The sequence below is a fragment of the Haliaeetus albicilla genome, chromosome 8 (assembly GCF_947461875.1).
Source record: "Haliaeetus albicilla chromosome 8, bHalAlb1.1, whole genome shotgun sequence".
NCBI lineage: Eukaryota > Metazoa > Chordata > Aves > Accipitriformes > Accipitridae > Haliaeetus > Haliaeetus albicilla.
The window spans coordinates 38527112-38548200 of record NC_091490.1 but is presented as its reverse complement, the minus strand read 5'-3'; the positions used below and the strand labels follow the sequence as shown (position 1 = coordinate 38548200).

At 45.9% G+C, this 21089-nt stretch overlaps 1 protein-coding gene across 12 annotated transcripts in view; it reads left to right on the top strand.

The window, feature by feature from the left end:
- Positions 1–18722, top strand: part of SLC1A6 (solute carrier family 1 member 6) — a 39684-nt gene extending 20962 nt beyond the window's left edge. For 4 of the 12 annotated variants that reach the window (XM_069789984.1, XM_069789977.1, XM_069789979.1 and 1 more), the window contains 9 exons: positions 3888–4140; positions 5012–5149; positions 5958–6162; positions 7047–7089; positions 7705–8045; positions 10343–10576; positions 11638–11832; positions 12277–12411; positions 13848–14252. In XM_069789984.1, the coding sequence (XP_069646085.1) occupies positions 3927–4140; positions 5012–5149; positions 5958–6162; positions 7047–7089; positions 7705–8045; positions 10343–10576; positions 11638–11832; positions 12277–12411; positions 13848–14046 (1704 nt within the window). In that variant the 5' untranslated portion in view covers positions 3888–3926 and the 3' untranslated portion in view covers positions 14047–14252. Of the gene's footprint in view, position 1; positions 215–3887; positions 4141–5011; positions 5150–5957; positions 6163–7046; positions 7090–7704; positions 8083–10342; positions 10577–11637; positions 11833–12276; positions 12412–13847; positions 14253–16299; positions 16328–16999 lie in introns of those variants that run through there. The other 8 variants (XM_069789985.1, XM_069789981.1, XM_009916967.2 and 5 more) reach the window with 7 other exon arrangements.
- Positions 18723–21089: the final 2367 nt, after the last annotated feature.

Here is a 21089-nt window from a genome sequence, read left to right as displayed (position 1 = left end):
GGACATCACAGGAGCAAGTTCTGCTGGTGAGTTCCTTCTGTGCAATAACTTTTGCTCTGAGAAGGCTGCTGAGCACATGGAGGAACATGGGATCTAATGACTAATCCTGAACTTTCCCATATCAAAATAGAAATTTCATTTTTTTTGCACAAGAATACATTTTCCAGTGTGTGTGGATGGGGAGACATCTGGAGAAAAGAGCAGGTGAGTGTGGGTTCTGCTCCCACCTTCCCAGTACAGGAATTCATGCCGTTGCTGTGGTATGGTCCAACTCTAAGAAAGAGAAGGTCTGGAGGAGAGGTGAGTCTCCATTTCCATAGTCCTGGTTCAACGCGGGTCTCCTCAGGTCACCATAGGGAATGGGAAGCCTGGTCTGCATGTAGCAAGCCCGTGATGGGTGATTTCAGAGTCATCAGAGCGACTGTTTTCACTTCACTAAAGAGATGGGAACTTTGCATGTCAAAGTAAGCTAGCACTTCACCTTACCAAGGTGTGCTGGGTTGTTTGATGAAGCGTGAGTGGTTTGGGAGTAAGAAAGAGGGTCTTTGGGCTTTGAAACTTTCTTTGATGGTTCTGCTTTTAGAAGTGATTGCTGGGTGATAATCCATTCTGCTGTAGGAAGTTGCACCGCATCCCTGCTGCCTGGAAGCTAGCCAATGTTATTCCAATCTACAAAAAGGAAAACCCAGGGAATTACAGACCTGGGAGTCTAACCTCAGTTCCTGGAAAAATTATGGAGATTATACTGAGTACTACTGAAAGGCATTTAGAGGATAATGCAATCATCAGGCACAGTCAGCATGGGTTCACAAAGGAAAATTATATCATTCTACAATAAGGTCTCCCACCCAGTGGATGAAGGGAAGGCAGTGGATGTAGTTTTTCTGGATTTTAGTAAGGCTTTTGATACTGTCCCTCACAGCATCCTTCTGGACAAGTTGTCCAGCTGTGGGGTGAGCAGGTTCATGGTGCACTGGGTGAAGAACTAGCTGGATGGCAGAGCTCAAAGGGTTGTAGTGAATGGGGCTACATCTGGCTGGCCAGTGTTTCTCAGGGCTCAGTCCTAGGGCCAGTGCTGTTCAATATTTTAATCAATGATCTGGATGCAGGAGTTGAATGCCCCATTAGCAAGCTGCTGACGATACCAAACTGGGAGGTGCTGTTGGCTTTCTTGAGGGACAAGAGGCCTTGCAAAGGGATCTAGATAGAGTTGAGCATTGGGCCACATCCCAGCATTCATAGGACGAAATTGAACCCCATCCTGGGGTACATCAAACACAGCATAACCAGCTGGTCAAGAGAGGTTGTTTTTGGTGTTGGTGTAGCCTCACCTGGAGTACTGTGTGCAGTGCTGGGCCCCACCATTTGAGAAGGACATGAAGGTCCTTGAATGTGTCCAGAGGAGGGCCACAATGCTGGTGATGGGGCTGGAAGGCATGTCCTATGAGGAGGGGCTAAGGACTTTGGGCTTGTGTAGTTTAGAGAAAAGGAGGCTGAGGGGTGACCTCATTGCTCTCTGTAGCTTCCTGAGGAGGAGACATGGAGAAGGAGGTGCTGATCTCTTCTCCCTGGGATGCAGTGGTAGGATGCCTGGGAATGGTTCAAAGCTGCGCCAGGGGAGGTTCAGGCTTGACATTAGGGAGCATTTCTTTACCAAGAGGGTATTCAAACACTGGAACAGGCTTCCTCGAGAGGTGGTCGATGCCCCATGCCTGTCAGTGTTTGAGAGGCATTTGGACAGTGCTCTTAATAACAAGCTTTAACTTGGTCAGCCCTGAATTGGTCAGGCAGTTGGACTAGATGATCATTGTAGGTCCTTTCTAACTGAAAGAGTCTATTCTATTCTATTCTATCCCTCCAGCCACTGACCGTGCAGACAATTACTTTTCTCACCATAAGGGCAGTAAGCTCTGGGACAGACTTCTGGAAATCCTGCAGACAAAAGAAGATAAGATGGATCAGAAAAGGGATTATTCAGTGAGTCTGTGATAGTAAAGGGTGAGATCTGAGAGGTGTCCTCTTCCTTGTAGGGCCAGTGATGCCAGTAACTGGCAAGACAGGAGGATACAAGATGTGTGGAAGTCCTGGCTCATTGGAACCCGACAGCTAATAATTTTGTTTGTCCAACCCTATATCTGGGAAGCTACTAAATAAATAATACAAGTCTATTCTGGGGCACAGGGGATTGAACCCATAGTTTCTTAAACTACTGTGGAGTTCAGGAGGCACAAGCTTAATGAACTGAAGCAATATGTACTTTGCAGTTTTTTTCTCTCATATGTGGCTGTGAAAAGTAGGACTGGCAGTGAAAAGGAGGAAGACAGGCAAAGTTTTCACCTAGTCTGATGTATATTGGCTCCATCAACAGATAATAGCAAGGTGGTGTAATAAGAAAGGGAATGCGTGGTCAAGCTGGAATCAGCAGACCAAAATCCACAGAATGCTGTTTGCTAATCCAAAAGCTTGGGTGACCACAGCAGCACTGCAAGTTTCCTGCAGCAAAAGCCCAGAATCTTTGCCAGTGGCCTTCACACAGCTTAGCCTTGGGAGGGCTTAGAGTGACTTGGCTGGGCCACCTCAGGTGTGTCTCCACTGCTCTGAACCTCATGAAGGCATTAGCATCTGTGCAAACAAATCTTCTATCAGAATGGAGGTTTTCCTCCATCTGTCTGTTGGAAATGACCTTGAATGTTGTACCATGAACCAATTCCTCTTTAAGGTGATGTCTTCAGTTCATGATAGGCATTTATCTGGGTCCAAATGGCAGACACTAGAGGTGTACTTTATAGAGAACGTAATCCCAATTGTGATGGTTTCTTTGACTTAAATTTAGGATTGCAAATGACTTGCAACACCAAAGAAAGGTCTTTCAGCACCTGCTGATGTGCTAAGGTGACTTTGTTCTTCTTTGGTTTCATCTAGTCTTGCATTATCTTTGCAAACTCCTGGGAACAAGAATCATTTTCAGACCTTGTATCTGTCAAGGCACAGTGACAGTAGGAAAACAGCACCTGCATAGTCAGGCAATAATCCTCCTAATGATAAGAACTGTTGGATTGCTGGTGCCTTCCAGCACTCGAGTGGACTGCTATGCCTGTGTAGCCCCCTTGTTCTTTTGTTCTGAGGAATATGGGAATAATAGTAAAAAATAAACAGTTAAAGAATAGTAGGCTGCTCCAGGTCTTGCAGCCAGTAGGTAATGGAGCAGAACTGGTTCTTTATTTACCTCTTTGGAGTAGGTTTGAACTCAGCCTTAGTATTTGTGAAGACAGGACAGCAAGTTAACCCCATCAGTGGAGTTTGACAAGAGATACTACTTGAAAGTCCTGTTGTGCTTCAAAGGAAAATCAGTAAAGCATTATTCTCAGGCTCCACAGAAGGCAAAGGGATTATGTTCCTTTCTGCAGAAACAGCCGGTGCCACTTGCTGTCATGGGGATAGCTGCTTTGGTAGGGCCCTGTCCTTCTAGGGGGTATGTCAGAAATGTTGTTTGCTGCTTGGTCTTGTTTGGAACCGTTTGTGTACAGGAACTGGTTTTATTGCCAAGTGATAAAAAATCATTCCTGTCCAAACTGATAAAACTCCTACGAACAAGCCTGGGTGGCTGTGGAGCCTTTTCTGTCTGCCCAGGCCACCACAAGCCAGTCGTCAGCGCAGGTTGGGTGCTACAGAGGCCAGACCCTCTCAAGAGACACTAGAACAGTTGTGACAAGACCCTGGCAGCCCTCTCGATGCCTCGCCCTGGGGTCTGCTCCTTGCAGAGCAGCAGAGGAGCTCATTAATCAACACTAAACCTGCTTAGGGCCCCAGAGAAATGACCTAAAAATGAAGGCAAGGTGTGGGGTGCTGCAGCTTATGCTTTCCTGCCTGTGCTTCTCCCTGCCCAGCGTAGGCAGAGCCTTGGGGACTGAGCAGCCGTGCTGACCATGAGCGAGCAGAGCCATGTCAACAGCCTGTTCCTCAACGAGGACGCAGCCAAGCGGCTCAATGCCGAGAGCCGGGTGCAGCGCTTACGGCAGGCAGTGCAGAAGCGGGCAGCGCGGGCCAAGAAGCGGATGCACAGCATCACTGCCGACAGCGCTAAAAGCTTCTTCAGGAGAAACGCCTTCGTCCTCTTCACCATTGTTGCAGTCTTACTAGGTATGGAGCTGGTGGCAACACTGGGCACCACTTATAAATGTGGGGAAAAGTTTGTTTATTCTACAAAGATTTTATTTTATCATAACGATTTGGCTGGGAGGGTGAAGCTGATGAGCTGACACCTCAAAGTGCTGTTCACATCAGGAGTACTTTTGTGTGCAAGAGCAACAGACCTTGCAGAGGGTGCGTGTGAGGAAGACCTTGTCGATCCTTTCTGGCTGCAGCTTGCAAACAGTCTACAACAGAAAGGGTTTGATGATCCAGCTCTACCTACCCTCATAAAAATCATCCAGGTTTTTTCAGAGGCTTCTTGTGAGTGCAGCTACAGGCACAAGGGCTCTTCAGATTCATCCCACAGCTTTAGCCTGACAGGACCAGTAGGGGTAACTGATGCAAAGGGCTGTGATACAATGCAAACTAAATCTGCCCAGCAGTGAGTGGATTGTCCCTAGCTTTTGGTCCAGGCTATATGTCTCTAACTCACTGGCTGAACTCAGCTTTAAGAAGTGGGGGGACAAAGTCTCTGAACTGTGTAGTCACACTTAGGTTAGGCTGGGAGATCATATCTCTGGTCACAGCATTTTTGTGTTCATGAACTTCCTGGGAACAGACCCCAAAGGAGCAGCAGACAGAACAACGAGGAAACCTGTGGTTTAGCACAAGGCTCCTGTACATATAAATATGTCAGAGGGAGAGAGAGAACATACAGTAAAAACTGGATCATAGCCTTTTAGAAAAAGAGCATTTGTTCCTTTGGGGAGAAGAGGAGCTGAAAGGAGATGAGAAAGAGAAAAGCCACACTGTAGGACTGAGGGACAGACCACTGGATCACACTGTCCCATTTCCATTCTCATCCCTTGTTGATCCACAGGGATCATCCTGGCATTTTCCCTTCGGCCGTACCAGCTGACCTATCGCCAGATCAAGTATTTCTCCTTCCCCGGCGAGCTGCTGATGCGTATGCTCCAGATGTTGGTTCTTCCTCTCATTGTCTCTAGCCTGATTACAGGTGAGGATGCTTTCTGCTGCTTTCAGCCAAGGCAATAATCAGCAAAGACAGATGCTACCTATTGTTGAAGTACTCCTTTGTGCCCCAGCTGGAGGTGCTTAGATTAGCTTGGCTAATAGTGACAAGCCTGAACCTACAGCTGTAGTGAACATGATTTGCACTCCTACTCCTGCTGGCTCAGTAGTGGGGAAGAGAAGCAGAAGGCCTTGTGCTTTCTCGGAAGACTGGGGGACACACAATGTGGTGTTTCCAATCCCCAACACTTGAGCACTAACAAGGATTTAATCCTATGTAACCTCGAACGTCAACAAGTTTGTTGCCCAAGTCAGCTTCAGGTTTCCTCCAGCCTAGGGAAGGTTAATTTGTGTCAGTCCAAAAGAGCTGGAGTTGATCACTGGCTGGAGAGCTTGTTTCATCTAGGTCTTCATAGAAGACATGCCAGCCATCCAAGGTTTCAGACAGCAGAAGGTACTGCAAGGCATTCCATCTGCTGAAACATCCCACCATTGGGGACTTAAAGGCCCAGTGCACTGAGAGGGGATTATTTCCCTTCTGAGAGCTTTAGGAGCTGCTCAAATGCAGCCTAAGACCAAGTGCTATGCTTCTTTGTAACCAGAAGCCACATTCTCCCATATTGACATCACCATGGAGCTCCAAAGTCTGCCCCTTGTATGTTGTGCTTCCTAGAGACCCCAGCTCCCTGTCCAACTCACACATGTGCCCTGCACACTTTGAATCTTTCTCGGGCTTCCCCCTTCCTTCTAAGACAATAGACCTTCTCACCTCGTCTCTCTATGTGACTCCCCAGGAATGGCCTCACTGGATGGCAGAGCCTCAGGGAAGATGGGGATGCGGGCTGTTGTCTACTACATGGTGACCACAATCATAGCAGTCTTCATTGGCATCCTCATGGTGATCATCATCCACCCAGGAAAAGGATCTAAGGACAAGCTTCACCGAGAAGGCAGAATTGAGCAGGTGCAGACCACAGATGCCTTCATGGACTTGGTGAGGTAGGTGAACAAGATGGTCTCATGTTGAGACCATATCAGTGAGATTACGTTCCTCCATGGAATGTCTTTCAGAAGTGTCACAGCTTTAGGCATACGCTCCTAGGGAAAGAGTTTATGGCTGTGTCTTGCCCAGCCTACTACTTCTAGCTTAGTCTAGCTAACTGGCTTTGCCACTCTGAGATTGAGTGCTTGACCTAGAGCTCTGTAGTCCAGCTCTTCTGTTAGAGGTATTAATGCAAGAGGCCAAGGCGTGCTCAGCAAAACAAGTAATGAAAACTGTCAATGACTGCATGTCCTTCAGAAATTCGCCCAGAAAAGGCTACTCCAAATATCCATCTTCACCGATCCAAGGAAATCAAGGAAGTGGTTCCTGAGACATTGTCTCTCCCTCCCTTGCTGTGACCTTACACAGTGAATTGGAAAGCTGTACTATCTCAAGTGGTATGAAGCTATGTTTCTGAGGTACAAGGTAACAGAGCTCAAAGGACACCTGTAGACATGAGGCTGAGAGCAAGGCAGTATATTAGAAGTTGTAATATGGTATTGTTTCAAGGTTCAGTTGGGTTTGATGATGCTTTTACAATGGACCCATATCCCAGTGCTGTATGTGTGTAGTCTCTTTCCACATACCTGAAATACAACCTTCTGAAAAGATGCGGCGGGAGTCTGAAAAGATGCAGGAGAGTGCCTGGCTCCAGATCAGTATATTCCATCTTCTGTCTGTCAATCAAACAGAAATGGCCCATCTGCCCTGTAGCCTGAGCTGGCATTGTGAGAGTTGTGACCTGAGACACTGCTCCAGGACAGAGGCATTGGCCAGGAAGCCCATGTTTTCTTGCTAGTCAAACAGGACAATAACTCTTTCCTTGTTTTATCTACTGCAGGAATATGTTCCCGCCCAACCTGGTAGAAGCCTGCTTCAAACAGGTATGAAATCCCACCTAGCCTATAACTTCCCTTTGTGCCCTGTGCCCTAGACCATGGTCCAACCTACTTCTCTGAGGGATGGAACAGCAATTGCTCTATACTGCCTTCACGCTTCCCCAAATCTGACTGCTCCAGGATGCATTGCAGTCATTAGTCTGTATCACACCATCCCCCACGAAAGCTTTTCAAGCTGTCTGTAGATGGAGGCTTCAACCTCTGCCCCATCCCACGCTCAGAGTCAGGAAGGGTTTGTGTGATCTCAGGTAGCAGTCTTGGACTGGCAGTGAAATGGGAGCAGATTCTCCAAGTATATTTCACTTCTGTAGTGCTACTGCCCTTGGAAACAGCATAAAGGGTTATCAGAGAAGCCAGAATACCTCTGACCTAGGGATTTGAGATGCTCCAATTGTCTCTTTTGACCTTCAGCTCTATGAACTTTTTGATGAAATCACTAAGCTAGGGAGCTTGAGAACAGGCAAGGCAAGTTTCCCACACAGGTCAGCAGGAACTTGCAGCACTCTTCTTTCTTTAGGAAGGGATTCAAGAGCCTAGCACGTTGTCCTGAGCTCCTGAACCAGGGCCTGTGAGTATATCTGATAATTTGTGTCTTTTCAGTACAAGACGCAGTACAGCACCAGGGTCTTCACCAGAACCGTCCTCCACAGCACCAATGTCACAGCAGGTGTGACAACCACTCAGATCCCTGTGCCTGAGAACTTCACCAGCATCCTGGAGAACGTCACTCATGCCCTGGGGACCATCTCCGAGGTGCTGACCTTTGAAGAAGTCATTCCCATCCCGGGCTCAGCCAATGGGGTGAACGCGCTGGGGCTGGTAGTGTTCTCCATGTGCTTCGGTTTGGTGATCGGCAGCATGAAGCAGAAGGGACGGGCCCTGCGGGAGTTCTTTAACTGCCTCAACGAAGCCATCATGAGGCTGGTGGCCATTATCATCTGGTGAGGAGCACGGCCGGTTGGAGCAGGAGGTCTGCAGGTGCAGTTTCCACTGACCTGATGAGAAGTGGGGTAGCTTTAAGGATGACATGCACAGGAAAAGCAGATGGGCACAGCTCTCCTTTGGCTCCATCAGGCTGGAGGGAAAAGTCTGGATGGGATATTTGTTCACATTTCATTTCCTGTTTTTTGTTTTTACCTTAGAAATATCAGGTACACCAGGACTTGCTTTCCTTGAGGCTGCTGGAAACATCCTTGGAAGACCACAGAGCTGGAGTGGAAGATCTCTTAGCCTTACCAACAGGGGTAGGGTGTGAGGCTTTCCCACCAAAAGCTTTCCTTCCAGCTATGTTCCAGGAGTCTGACTTAGCTATGAAGCACAACAACCTATTGCCACTTTCCTGCTACTCAGGGTGGCATCTGTATGCATGAGCTCTGTGAGCTGAGCTGGGTTGACAAGGTCAACTCGAAGTTACTCCCTTTCAATATGAGGTGTCCCAGATCCCAACTCCTCTAGAGCTCAGCTGCTTGTTGCTTTCTGTGTAAGGCTGCCTGTGCTACGTGGTCCAGATAAACACGGCATTGCTGAGATGAGTCTTCTCTACAAGGCAGCATTTTACCAAATCTTGTTACTTTAAGCTCTTTACCCATCTAGGGCTCAAGGTCTAAATAGCAGTTTGTGGTAGGTACCACGAGACAGGAGAGATGTGGGGCTGGCAGAATACATGGAAACGTCTGACAGGGAAGGGATCTGTCAGTCCCGCACTCTCTCCCATTTTAGATCACTCCAGCTTCCTTTCCCTGGTCTTCTAGTCACAGTCTTGTATCTCAGAACAGCATCCTCAGCATAGGGGGACAGGCCTTACACAGAAAAACACAAAGGGGAAGAACAACCCTGAGCTCATAGCAGAGTGTTGGGGAGCCCCAGCCCTTCTGGGATCTTTTCCTCCACGGATGAGCCAGAACTTGGGGCCTTGCTTTTTTAAGAAAAGATAAGAGTTGCCCAAGGGCACAGAAGGGAGAACACAAGCACAGTGGAACAAGTAGACCTGCACACTACTCCCAGAGACAATTTCAAGGTGCCTTCAACATCCCCTCTTCAGCTCCCCCTTACAGTGAAAGAAGGCAGGGCATTGGTGTATAGAACATTGGTTACACTCAGGAAACTGTCTGTGTGCATACAGTAGGTACTGTCTGGAGAGACCTCCTGACTTACTTACAAAATCCAGCTGGTATAGGAGGTAGGACTGTCAGCTGCAGCCCAGCACTCCTTCCTGAAGCCACACTCTGCAGAGCATCTCCCAGGAGCTTGTTTTTCCTAGGGACAGCTGGTCACTAGCTGCAGCCAAGGATGTCTTCTAAGAAGAAGGTCAGAGGAAATGAAATATTTGTGAAATCCTTTCCTGAAACTTTTCCAAACCTCCCAGGCTAAGTTGGAGTTCGGCATGTGGACCTCTGAGCCTTGTGCATGAATTGCATGTGAGCTCTTGAGCTGTAGAGGCCCAGCCCTGAGAGTTGTGGCCGTGGAGCTGGGATTTTCTTTGGTCCAGTTATTTGTCCATGTTTAGTTTAGTGCCCATGATATTCTCCATGTCTGTGTTATGGCTTCCTTTATGTGGAGCCTCACTGCTGCTCATGAGATGCATTGTTATGGAGGGGGAAAAAAATCATAAGGAATATAAAGGATAGCAGTGTACCTCAGAATGGGTTTTTGTATAAGCCATGGCTGCTTTCACAGGTGTTGGTGTGCCTAGTCCTTGCTCCACCAGATGTGGATACCCTATGTGTTCCTATTCCCTAAATGCAAACATCTGAAGATAGCAAGGCTGATATCCCAGAGCCTATAGGACACTATTTCTTTTACTCCCCAATTCCCTGTTTATCCTGTACTTCCCTGTGCCTCTCAGTAAAAAAAATACTCTCAGCCCAAGGTCTGTTAGGAAAGGAGGGGGCTCTGAAGACTCGTCTACGTAACCTCCCCTATCAATTCTACAAGGAGTGTTGTAGAAACATGTAGGGAACCCAGGAGGAGAAAACCTCCACCAGTGCCCAAGCTGTGCACACAACAGTGCTGGGGTCCCTGACAATGCAACAAGAGCTGTTTTTTGACCATGTGGTGAACAAGTGCCAGCTCTCTCCAGGTTTCCAGAAAACAAACCAGAAATATCATCCAACAACTAGGCTCAATGAGCACTTCTGGTATGCTGTCTTATTGGGGATTTGTCCAGACAGCATGCATTAAAGCTGGTGTGAAAGTGTGAGTGCCAGTTCTGAGCATTGCCCTTGTATTTCTGCCACAGGTACGCTCCAGTTGGAATCATGTTTTTAATTGCTGGCAAAATCCTGGAGATGGATGACCTAGCAGTGATGGGAGGTCAGCTGGGGATGTACACGCTCACTGTCATCGTTGGACTCCTCATTCATGCCCTCTGCATCCTGCCACTGCTTTACTTCATCGTCACTCACAGAAACCCCTGGGTATTCATTGCAGGGCTTCTGCAGGCCCTCATCACAGCCCTGGGCACCTCCTCAAGGTACGATGGCTACATAGGAATAGGGTTGGGGCTGGTGTGGATACTCTGGGACTGCTTCTTAGCGCTCCATTGCCCTCAGTGCAGCACTGTGGTCTCACAATTTCTAGCACTAGCAGCTTTTGCACTGGTCCAGCCAAGCGCATCTGAGAGTGGAAAGATTCCCATTCCCCTGCTCAGGAGCCCTAATCCTGTGGCCACCTCTAACCATCGGTGTGTGGCCTGTATTCTTCCTTACCAAACATGGAGATGACTCTGCTTGCAGCACTGAAATGCTGAGCTCAGGACAAATATCAAGTCCCACTAAATTGCAGCATTATTCCACATGCACATACATCACACACATGTACTCACACATTTCCACATTTCTCCCTCCCAAGCACAAATGCAGTATGCAGCTGGCATTAAACTCACCGGAGGCCTGGACAAAGGCATAAACACCCATATGTTCAATGACTCACACTGCCATGCAACACAGCCAAAGCAAGGGATTGTAGGTAGCTGTCGTTTCACTATATGCCATATTTCTTGCTATATTCATTTCCTGGCAAGCACATAACAGTCTTTCCCACATGCGTTCTCATACTGAAACACACAGCATTTTTCCTGCTCATGTTCTTTTTCAGAAACAATTTTCTGCTTTCTCTGCAAGACATATTCTCTCACATGCGTTATTCTTGTCTTATGCACTGAGGGGGGTGAGAAAGGGCTCAAGTTTTTTAAATAGCTGGAAAAGGAGTTTTGGTCTTGAGGCTCTGTCCTATGTACCCTGAATCCTCCAGCATCACCTTCTTTTGGTGTTATACCAGCATCATCAGCCTCAGGGTTACACAGCCCCTGTCCCAGCCCCCTGAGGAAAGCCATGTCTGAATGTGCAACTGCAGCGTGCACCATATCTGAGGAAGCCTTGCTTAGACTGTTCTTTCTCCTAGCAGCTTCTGGCCTCTGGCTCACATGGCAGGGTGAAAAAGCAGGTGGGTAAGGTCATAAACCAGGCAGAGGCTTAGTCCCTCTTTCAAAGCCAGCATATACCGAATTCATGTTATTTTGTAAATTCCTTTCAGCTCAGCGACTCTACCCATCACCTTCAGGTGCCTGGAAGAAAATAATGGTGTGGACAGGCGCATCACGAGGTTTGTTCTGCCTGTGGGAGCTACAATTAACATGGATGGCACTGCTCTGTACGAGGCCCTTGCAGCCATCTTTATTGCACAAGTCAACAACTATGAACTTGACTTCGGGCAGATCATCACAATAAGGTGACTTTTGAAAGAGTTTTGGGACTACAGGAAGGGCTTCAGTTTTGTTGTCTTATCTGAAGTGTGGTCAGGTTCCTCTTTTGCTCAGAAGATACAATGAGAAAAAAAAAGTATGGAAAGGAAGGGTGCACTACACCTCTAGGTACGGAAGAACACATGATTTGGGCACCACAATTTTGAGGCTCCACTTGAGGCCTTATTGCATTTCCAGGTCCCTTAGCTAAAGCTGCAGTGTGCAGTCTGTTATGGATGGGTGCCTGGCAGGTGGGAGCTTGGCTGCTGTGTTGATGTCCCATGTGTCATCATCCTGCTCGGTGATCAGGGCAGAAAGGCTGCCAAGGTGTTTTGTAGACTATGAGTTTGAGCTACTTCCTGACATTTTTGCAAATGCAACTACCTCTTTTCTTCCCTTTGCTGATAGCTGTGCTTTCCTGTTCCCTCCAGCATCACTGCCACAGCAGCCAGCATTGGAGCCGCAGGTATTCCCCAGGCAGGACTGGTGACAATGGTTATAGTGTTGACATCAGTGGGGCTGCCTACTGAAGACATTACGCTGATCATCGCTGTGGACTGGTTTCTGTAAGTTCTCTGCTCAGCAGCATGCACTGCTGTGCGCTCCCTGCCAGTGCTTACAGAGTTCACCTGTACTCCCAATGTCTCTGCTAAAAGCAGTCTCAGTAACCTGTATCATTAAGCTTAAAACACACCTGTATCCATGAGACCTCTGCACAGTAGCACATTCTGCCCATGCTGGAGACTTCACCATGTACTTTCATGACCCAAGGCATCAGAGGTCACTTGCAGATCAGCCTGGTCACCAGGCAGAATGTCCTTAGTTTGCTTTATCTTAAAAGGCACCCAGAAACTATCTCCAGAATGGTAGGGACAGGTTGTGCCAATAGTAAGCAAATTCACACTGCAGAGTGATGGTTCTGCGCTACCGAACATGGAAAGTGGGATGAGACTGGGCTGTACACAGTTGAGGAGTGTTTAGATGGGTGCAGCTAGTCAGCTACTTTGCTCCATTTCAGCTTTTTTTCCTTTTTAAACCTTGGGACAAGTGATTTCACAGGAGTGCTCTTAGGAACTAGGTTGAAGACTGCATTTGTGCACAGTCCTCGCTCTCTCAGTCTTCTCAAACAGAACAAAATCCCGACTCAGGGACACACTGTCAGTGTTTCCTCTGTTCTTCTGTATCTTGTATTGCTGGTTTGTAGCCAAAGCAGCCGAAGTCTGCTCCCAGCCATGGCTGAGCAGTTGGAAACAGAGTCTTACCCAACACCTCCACTTCTTCTGTGAACTGTGCATAAGAACAGACTTGGCTGGAAAAAGCCCTGCCTCCTAAGATGCCAGGTTACCTCTTGTACTGACCCAGAAAGGTTGGTTTCAATCAGGTACCAAAAGTCTTATCTGTTGTAACCGCTGAAGTATTTGATGGATTGCTGGACTGGTGATAGCTACAGCTCTTACATACAGTTGTGGTTGTGGAGAATATCTCATTGCAAAGGGTGTTTTACATTTGCTATTTTGCACAAAGAATCTGGTGCCTTGTCTTAGTGTATACTGTCCATCCTGAGGAAATTTGGCTCCAGAGCAGCACTAAGTCGTAGGTTTGCACCAGAATTCCTGCACTTCTTGTAAAACAAAATGCAGCTCAAGTGTAACGGATGTAGTGAGGCTCATCTGAGTCTGCAGAAAGGCCTTAGTAGCCCTTTGGAAAGCAAACTGTCAATGTGGAACCACAATAATGTTTCTCTCATTTTGTGGCAAGTCCAAAATTTTCAGTGAGAAACTAGGAATGCAATAGAGCAGGAATGAATGCGAAGCCTGTGCTCAAGGCTATCAATCAAGGAAGGCTTTCTGGGAGTTATTTTCCTGTCACTGTTGAAGTGTCAATTATTAGAGTGACTTGAAAAGTAGAAAAAGTTTCATTGAAGATGTTTCTTGAAATAGTCTTCATCCCCTTAGCTGTTGCTAAGAAGCTATATTTCATGTTTTTCTCTCTGATTTTTCAGGGACCGCCTTAGAACAACCACCAATGTCCTGGGGGATTCTCTGGGGGCTGGCATTGTGGAGCATCTCTCCCGGCGTGAGCTGGATGCGCAGGACTGCGAACTTGGTAATTCTGTGATAGAGGAGAAAGACCAGCTCTCCCACCTGGTGTGCACACAGAATGACATCCACAGGCACCTCAGGAGTGAGACAGCACTGTGAAATTGGGCAGCAGAGTGCAGATTAATGCTATAAAAGCCAAGACTTGAAACAGAAGTCCATAGTAGAGGACAGAGAAAGATCCACTCTCCAAGATGCACACTTTTCTCCCCACCTCTGCCACACGCAGTCTTCCCTGATCCCGTTTCTCCCCCATCTCTTTCTGACTGGCATTAAAGAGGAGGAAATTAAACTGCAAAGAAATTTTATTCCACAGAAGCCTGATTTAGTCATTCTTATGGCGTCCAAGAGTTAGACCTGAGTAAAGAAGACTCAGTGAATGAGCTGGACTAGGAGCTCCTTCGTTTCTGAGCTAAAGTATGAGCACAGCTAAGTGGCAAGGTGGGTCAGGGACACCAAAACCTGTGGGCTGGCACCAAAATGTTGCCATGATGACTCTGCCCTGCAGGATACAGCTGCAAAGCCTTCACTTGGTTGCTGGCTTCCCCCAAGCACATAAAGCTTTTAGCATTGGCCATTTGGAGATCCCTGGAGAGCCCCAGCACTCCTGTTCAAGCTCTTCATTGCCAAGAGTGTTTATCATAAACACAGTGTCCTCCTTGCTCACAGTCCTGGTGTTTGCACAGATATGCGGATGATGCTTCCTGAGAGCTTCTCACTCCTCCAGCAACCCTTCTGGCTGCAGATACTGGAGTCACCCAGCTCCTGAAGGAATGTGAGACCATACAGCAGGGACAGGGCTTACTGTGCTGGCTGGTAGCACAAATAGGGGTCAATAGGCTTTTCAGTAGTGGAAGCTGCTAAAGGACTGTGAAAGCAGCAAACAATTAAAGAATTTATTATCTCCATTATGCAGCCTCTGAAACAGGTCTCCCCTCTACCAAACTCTGTCAACCACCAGTTAACTTCATTTCTCTTTAGCAAGCTGTTCTCCTCTTGGTGAAACAAGAAGGGGAAATGCAAAGTTTAAGAACAGTTTGCCCTCCTGAGCAGCTGGGTGGTACCTCCACGCCAGGAATGACTCCCTGCTACCCCAGATTTGCTCAGAAAACAGTTTCACTCCTCATTATAAGACTCCTAAGGAAACTGTTCCTTTGCTCATCTTTGGCTATTTTCAGAAGGGACTTCCCTTCAGTCACATAGCTCCAGACTGTGCTTCCAAATATCTCTGTCTTTCTACAGCTCTTTATCTTTCATAGGCAGTACCCAACCACTTCTCAGCACTTGTACAAGTTTGCCAGACACTAAACTTATAAATGCAGCATAAATTTCTCAGTTCCTACCAAATGGAGCTCAGCTTCTGTTTAACACACTTGGACATAAGCCCACACAACATCCAAAACATCTCAAGAGGCTCGAGCAAGAAGAAGAGACCTGCTTCATCCATGCTCTGTCCCCTTTCCCTGGCGTGGCCAGGAACACAGCCTGTATCTCTCACTCCAGTGAACAGGACCAATAGGGTTTGCTCCATAATATCCTGGTCCATGAACATCCAGTAAATAAATGTCTAGACACAAACAGGAGGATGTAAAGGATCCACAGTTCTTGGGCTACTACAGTGTAGCTGACCTGCTTTAGAAATGGCTAAGCTCAGAAACAGCAGCAAGCAACCTCCTGTTGCACAGCCGATCTATCTAAACTGGGTAGCTTTTACTTGAGATCTGCTCATTATTCCAGACCCAGTATATCCCTTAAACCCCTCTACCCTGGCTTTCCATACTGATTCTTTTCATCCAGAAGGCCTAGCCATAAACTCAGAGGTGCACCTAAGTGGACCTCAGGAAGGAAGACCTCAGAGGTGTCATCTAGAGTCAACTTTGCCAACCACAACTGCACAAGTGCCCATGCTTAGCTCCCAAGCACTAACAGAGCTTCCTAAAACACATTTCTGGAGATGTCCAAAGCCAGATCCTGAGGCTCTTTTTGGTCCTTCAGAAATTGCAGGATTATATATTGGTGCTGCCACATTCCACATCCTGTGGGCAGAGTATTCTATTTTTATGGGCTGGGCGATTGTTGGGAATCTGAGACAAATGGACAAATGCATCTCACATAAAAGTGGATAATAGAGCAGGGTAAATAGAAATGTATTGTAGCTCCATTTAGTAGTATTTGGTGCCAGACCCTAAGGCAGCAGGCTGTTTCCTGACTGTGGAAGGCAGGTTGCTTATCCTGACAAGAGATCTGCTCTAGCAGGGGGCAAGTGAGCAGGATAACAAATTATTATCCTCCTCTCTGCAGCATTTTTTTATCTTGTATGAATACAATTATAATGTCTGCTCTTCTCCTTTCTAGACTAAACAGACCCTGTATAACCTCACAGGTAATAATCATTCATGTTCCTCTCCTCTGGACTTTTTCCTCGCTGTTCCACATCTTTCTTAAAGTGGAGTAGCTAAAACTTGACACAACAATCCAACTAAAGATTTATTAGTGCTGAGCACTGAGGAAAGAATATTTCGTGCACATTAAGATTTAGATCTTAGTCTCAAGTTGCCACAGTTTAACAGCATGCTGTGCATCAGCTGATCAGGATAACTGCCCATGATGCATACATACAAGGAATTCAAGTCTGTTCATCTTATCTTAAATCTTAGTGAGGTTAGACTCTTACTTTGATGAGACAGCTGTATCTAAAGACTGGATCTTAATCAAAGAGTTTTAAGATACTCTGCAGTAGCTTGTATCCATAGTGGGCTAAGACAGCACTAGCTTATCATTAACACAGCTCAGCTGATGTGAGTCTAAACCTTCATAAAGAACAGACCTGCTTATAAAACCCAATAAAGTGCCTTATTTTTTCACAACAGCATGATAGCATTGACTCAGCTCCAGTGGTAATACATGATAATTCGTACATTATTTTAAGTAGAACTCCTGCCTAGCCAGTAATTTCCCAGCCTGTGTTTGTGCAGTTGATTATTGTTACCTAAGTACAGTAATTTATATTTGTCCATATTGAACTTCATCTTTTTTTTTCTTTTTTTTTTTCCAGACTATTTGTCCAACTTTTCAAGAAAGCATTGAATTCTAATCCTGAAGAGACTTCCTGTATATAAAGGGCAAACTGATGGATGAATTGGAAGAAAAGATTGTTGGATTGAACTCTAGCTCAAATGGGAATTAATTCTGGGAAGTCCTATGGCTTGGGTTATACAGACAGCCAAACTAGATGATCATAAGGGTCCCTTCTGGCTTTATAATATATGCACGTGCTTTCTGGTTTAGAGATATTGCAAAGGGTCCTTCCAGCCTGATCATTTTTAAAAGGTGTCTGGAAGGATCCTAATGATACTTTAATAAAACTCAGCAGGAGTCTAACCTGTTTTCAGTTGCTGTTAGCAGACATGTGAACATATCACAAAAGGGGCTCTCCATACCACATTGCATCAACATGATCTCAGATGTTCCCACAAAGTAGTACACTCCAAGCCTTGACATTTGTGATTTCCTGCTTTCAACACAAGATTAATGGAGCACAAACAAGTAGAGGCCTCATTTTCAAATACTGCAAATGAGTCTCCCATGGGGAATTTCAGAATTCAGCTGATAGTTTTTAGCTCTGGTGTTTATCCATGTCATTAAGCAGTTTATGACTGGGATTATCTATCTGCTTACGGTACCCAAACAGTAAAGTATTGTCAGGAATTTGCATATCTATATATAGATATATATATATATATACCTATATATATATATGAAAGGGGCACATGTGCACAAACATACATATACACAGAGGTTTGGGGTTTTTTTGCTAATCCAAGAAGGAAAGGCAATACTAAACTCTCACTCTGTAAAGCTGCATACTTCATTTTGATGGCCACCTTGATTTACCCAACTAATCCCATCCTTAAAAAAACAGAGAATATTTTACTTTATTCCAGTAATAAGTCTTCCAAAGCAAGGTTTACCAGGAAGGAGCATAGTGCATGCTGATTTGAAGTTGTACCTGCTGGTGATATAAAGAGAACTTCTCAATGTACAGACAAAATTCTCCACTTTGTCTTTGACTTCCCAGCGCATATCCCAGGGACCCACATCCCCACTGCATCTGACTTGGCAAGGAGGCAGGCTTTAAGAGCTCAGCCAAGAATACAGAAGTGTTTGTACTCCTTCCAAACCCAACACTGACCTTGTACTAACTCAGCCTTCAAAACTGGATAACTGAAATTATTAAATCATTTTATCAACTGTCTTTTTAAATTACCAGATATTTGAGAGTTTATGCAGTCTTTTCTTTACTGCAGTCTTGCTGCTTCTACTTGCAGAAACTTTCCAAGTTTCTCCTATTTGCAAACAGATTTATTCCTAATGATTAGATGGGCAACATTTGGGATGAAATAGAGAGCTGTCTCAATGCATACATAAATGAAGAGCTCTTGGATTAGGACACATCTCTTCAAAATTAATTTTAAGAGCGAAAATCCATGAAGAATATGGATTTTCGGATGATAGGCCATGTGTCACATTACGTATGTGATATGTGCACATTGTTTCAGGAGTCAGATCTGCCCATGAAAACTGCCCTGAAATTGTATGTACTTCTTTTCCTCTGCCCAAGGAAGAAAGAGATAGCTGGAAATCAGTGCTGTACAGTGTGTTCATAGCATTCTGACAGTTTGACTATGTTAATTCCCAATTTTTTCTTCATGCTGTGAGTTTCAGTGTTCATAAAGATAGTTTGCATATTTGAAAAATAAAGGGAATTTTTTCCACGATGTTTTTTTCTATTTTTTTTCCTCAGGACCATGCCTTACAAAGTTAGGGACATTACTTTTAGCATTATGTATTACACTTCCTTATCTCCATGTGCCTATGTCATGGGTCAAATACCAAATCCATATTTTTACAAGGCCTTTCCCGAAAGCTTTTTCTTTGATGCCATCTTTTGCATATGTCCATGTCATGGTTTAACCCCAGCTGGCAACTAAGCACCACACAGCTGGCTGCTCACTCACTCCCCCCATGTTGGGATGTGGGAGAGAATCAGATGAGTAGAAGTGAGAAAACTCATGGGTTGAGATAAAGACAGTTTAATAGGTAAAGCAAAACCCATGCATGCAAGCAAAGCAAAATTAGGAATTCATTCACCACGTCCCATCGGCTGGCAGGTGTTCAGCCTTCTGCAGGAAAGCAGGGCTCCATCACTCATAATGGTTACTTGGGAAGACACAATGCCATAACTCCAAATGTCCCCCCATCTCCTTCTTCTTCGCCCAGCTTTATATGCTGAGCATGACATCATATGGTATGGAATATCCCTGTCCCAGCTGTATGCCCTCCCAACTTCTTATGCACCCCTAGGAATAACAAAAACATCTCTGTATTATCAGCACTGTTTTCAGCACAAATCCAAAACATAGCCTTATACCAGCTACATGAAGAAAATTAACTCTATCCCAGCCAAAACCAGCACATTCTCCACCCCTAATTCCATACCATTTACATCATGCTCAGGTCCCACACTACCCAATACCACCTCATTAACCACCACCCCCTCTTCCCATCCTTTGATATAATACACAGATATCATTCCCTTAGTCTATGGACCACCCCTATAAAATGTCTTTAAAATGTCCACAAATGTCCACAAAATGTCCGCTGAGTTCATTTAGTCCATGACTTTGGGCTCCATCTGTTATGGTGATCACTCAGGACGGGATAGATGGTGTGTTGCACAGTTATGGGGCACCAAAGCCAGTTTAGGTCAGGCCACTGCTGCACTTGCACAGCTTCTTATAAGGCTTGTCCTCCATTGTTTTGGGTAGTTCCTGCTATAGTAATTCCTCCAACACGCAACTCAAATCATGGGTTACAACAATTTAAAGGTATTTCCATTACAATCTCTACCCCTGGTCTCTTCGGGCCAGGTTATAGGGAGTAACATTGCAATGAACTCCTCCTCTTGCTCCTAGGCTGGCTAGGACTTATCCACAGACTGCAGTCCCTTAGGGTTGTACCTGCTCCAAGTGGAGCCTTATCTATGAGCCACAGTCTCGTCAGGAGTATACCTACCTGCTGTGGCATAGACATATCCACAGCCACAGTCACTTTGAGGTGCACTTGTTTCAGTGTGGCCTTATCCATGGGCCACAATGCCTTCAGAGATACCCCTGCTCCAGTGTACTGGCAGAGCTGCACGAAGCTTACTTCACATACACAGCACACAAGCACGTACTTCCATCTATAAAATTCACCCCAAACAAAGGTTGTATGGAAGACGTCTCTGAGGCTTAAACAATAATGAGTTTACATTACTCACTGAAACATTGCATTAATGACGTGGTATTTGAACAAAGTGAAAGCTGTTAGTTCTTCTCCCCTTGATATCCCTTTTTTTTTGTCATCTGTTCCCTAAGGGACAGGAACTGAGGTGAGTAACATGGCTGATGGGGCAAGGTCATCACCAGTCAGGGCCCAGTCCCACAATAACCAAAAAAGGCAAGCAGCACAGACTCAGAGATGATGGCCAGGTCCAGCCAAGAGTCCAGACCATAAGACAATAGCATGGTGATGAAGCAGGTCTGAGGTAGGGGCCCTAAGTGAGGCTACCCAGGGCCATTAAGGCCTATTAGTGCACTTGGGGTGCATATGCAATCAAGTCCACACCTCCTGTCCTCCCAGCTATGCAGACTCTCCTGTGTGGTACAGGTAGTTTGGTTGAGGGATCTCTGGAGATCATCTAGTCAAACCCCTCTGCTCAAAGCAGGGTCAACTAGAGCAGGTTGCTCAGGACTTTGTCCAGCTGAATGTTGAACATCTCCAAGGATGTAGGCTCCACAACCTCCTGGGCAACCTGTTCCAGTGTTCAATCACTCTCACAGTAAAGAAGTTTTTCTTTGTTTAAATGGAATTTCTTGTATTTCAATTTGTGCCCATTGCATCTTGTCCCTTCACCGGATACCACTGAGACAAGTCTCAAGGCTCCCTTGAATCTTTAAATTTCATTTAATGTTTCAACAGGCTGGAGAAATGGGCTGTCAGGAACCTCATGAACTTCAGCAAAAAGAAATGCAAAGTCCTGCACCTGGGGAGGAATAACTCCATGCACCAGTACATGAGGGCCACCCAGCTGGAAAGCAGCT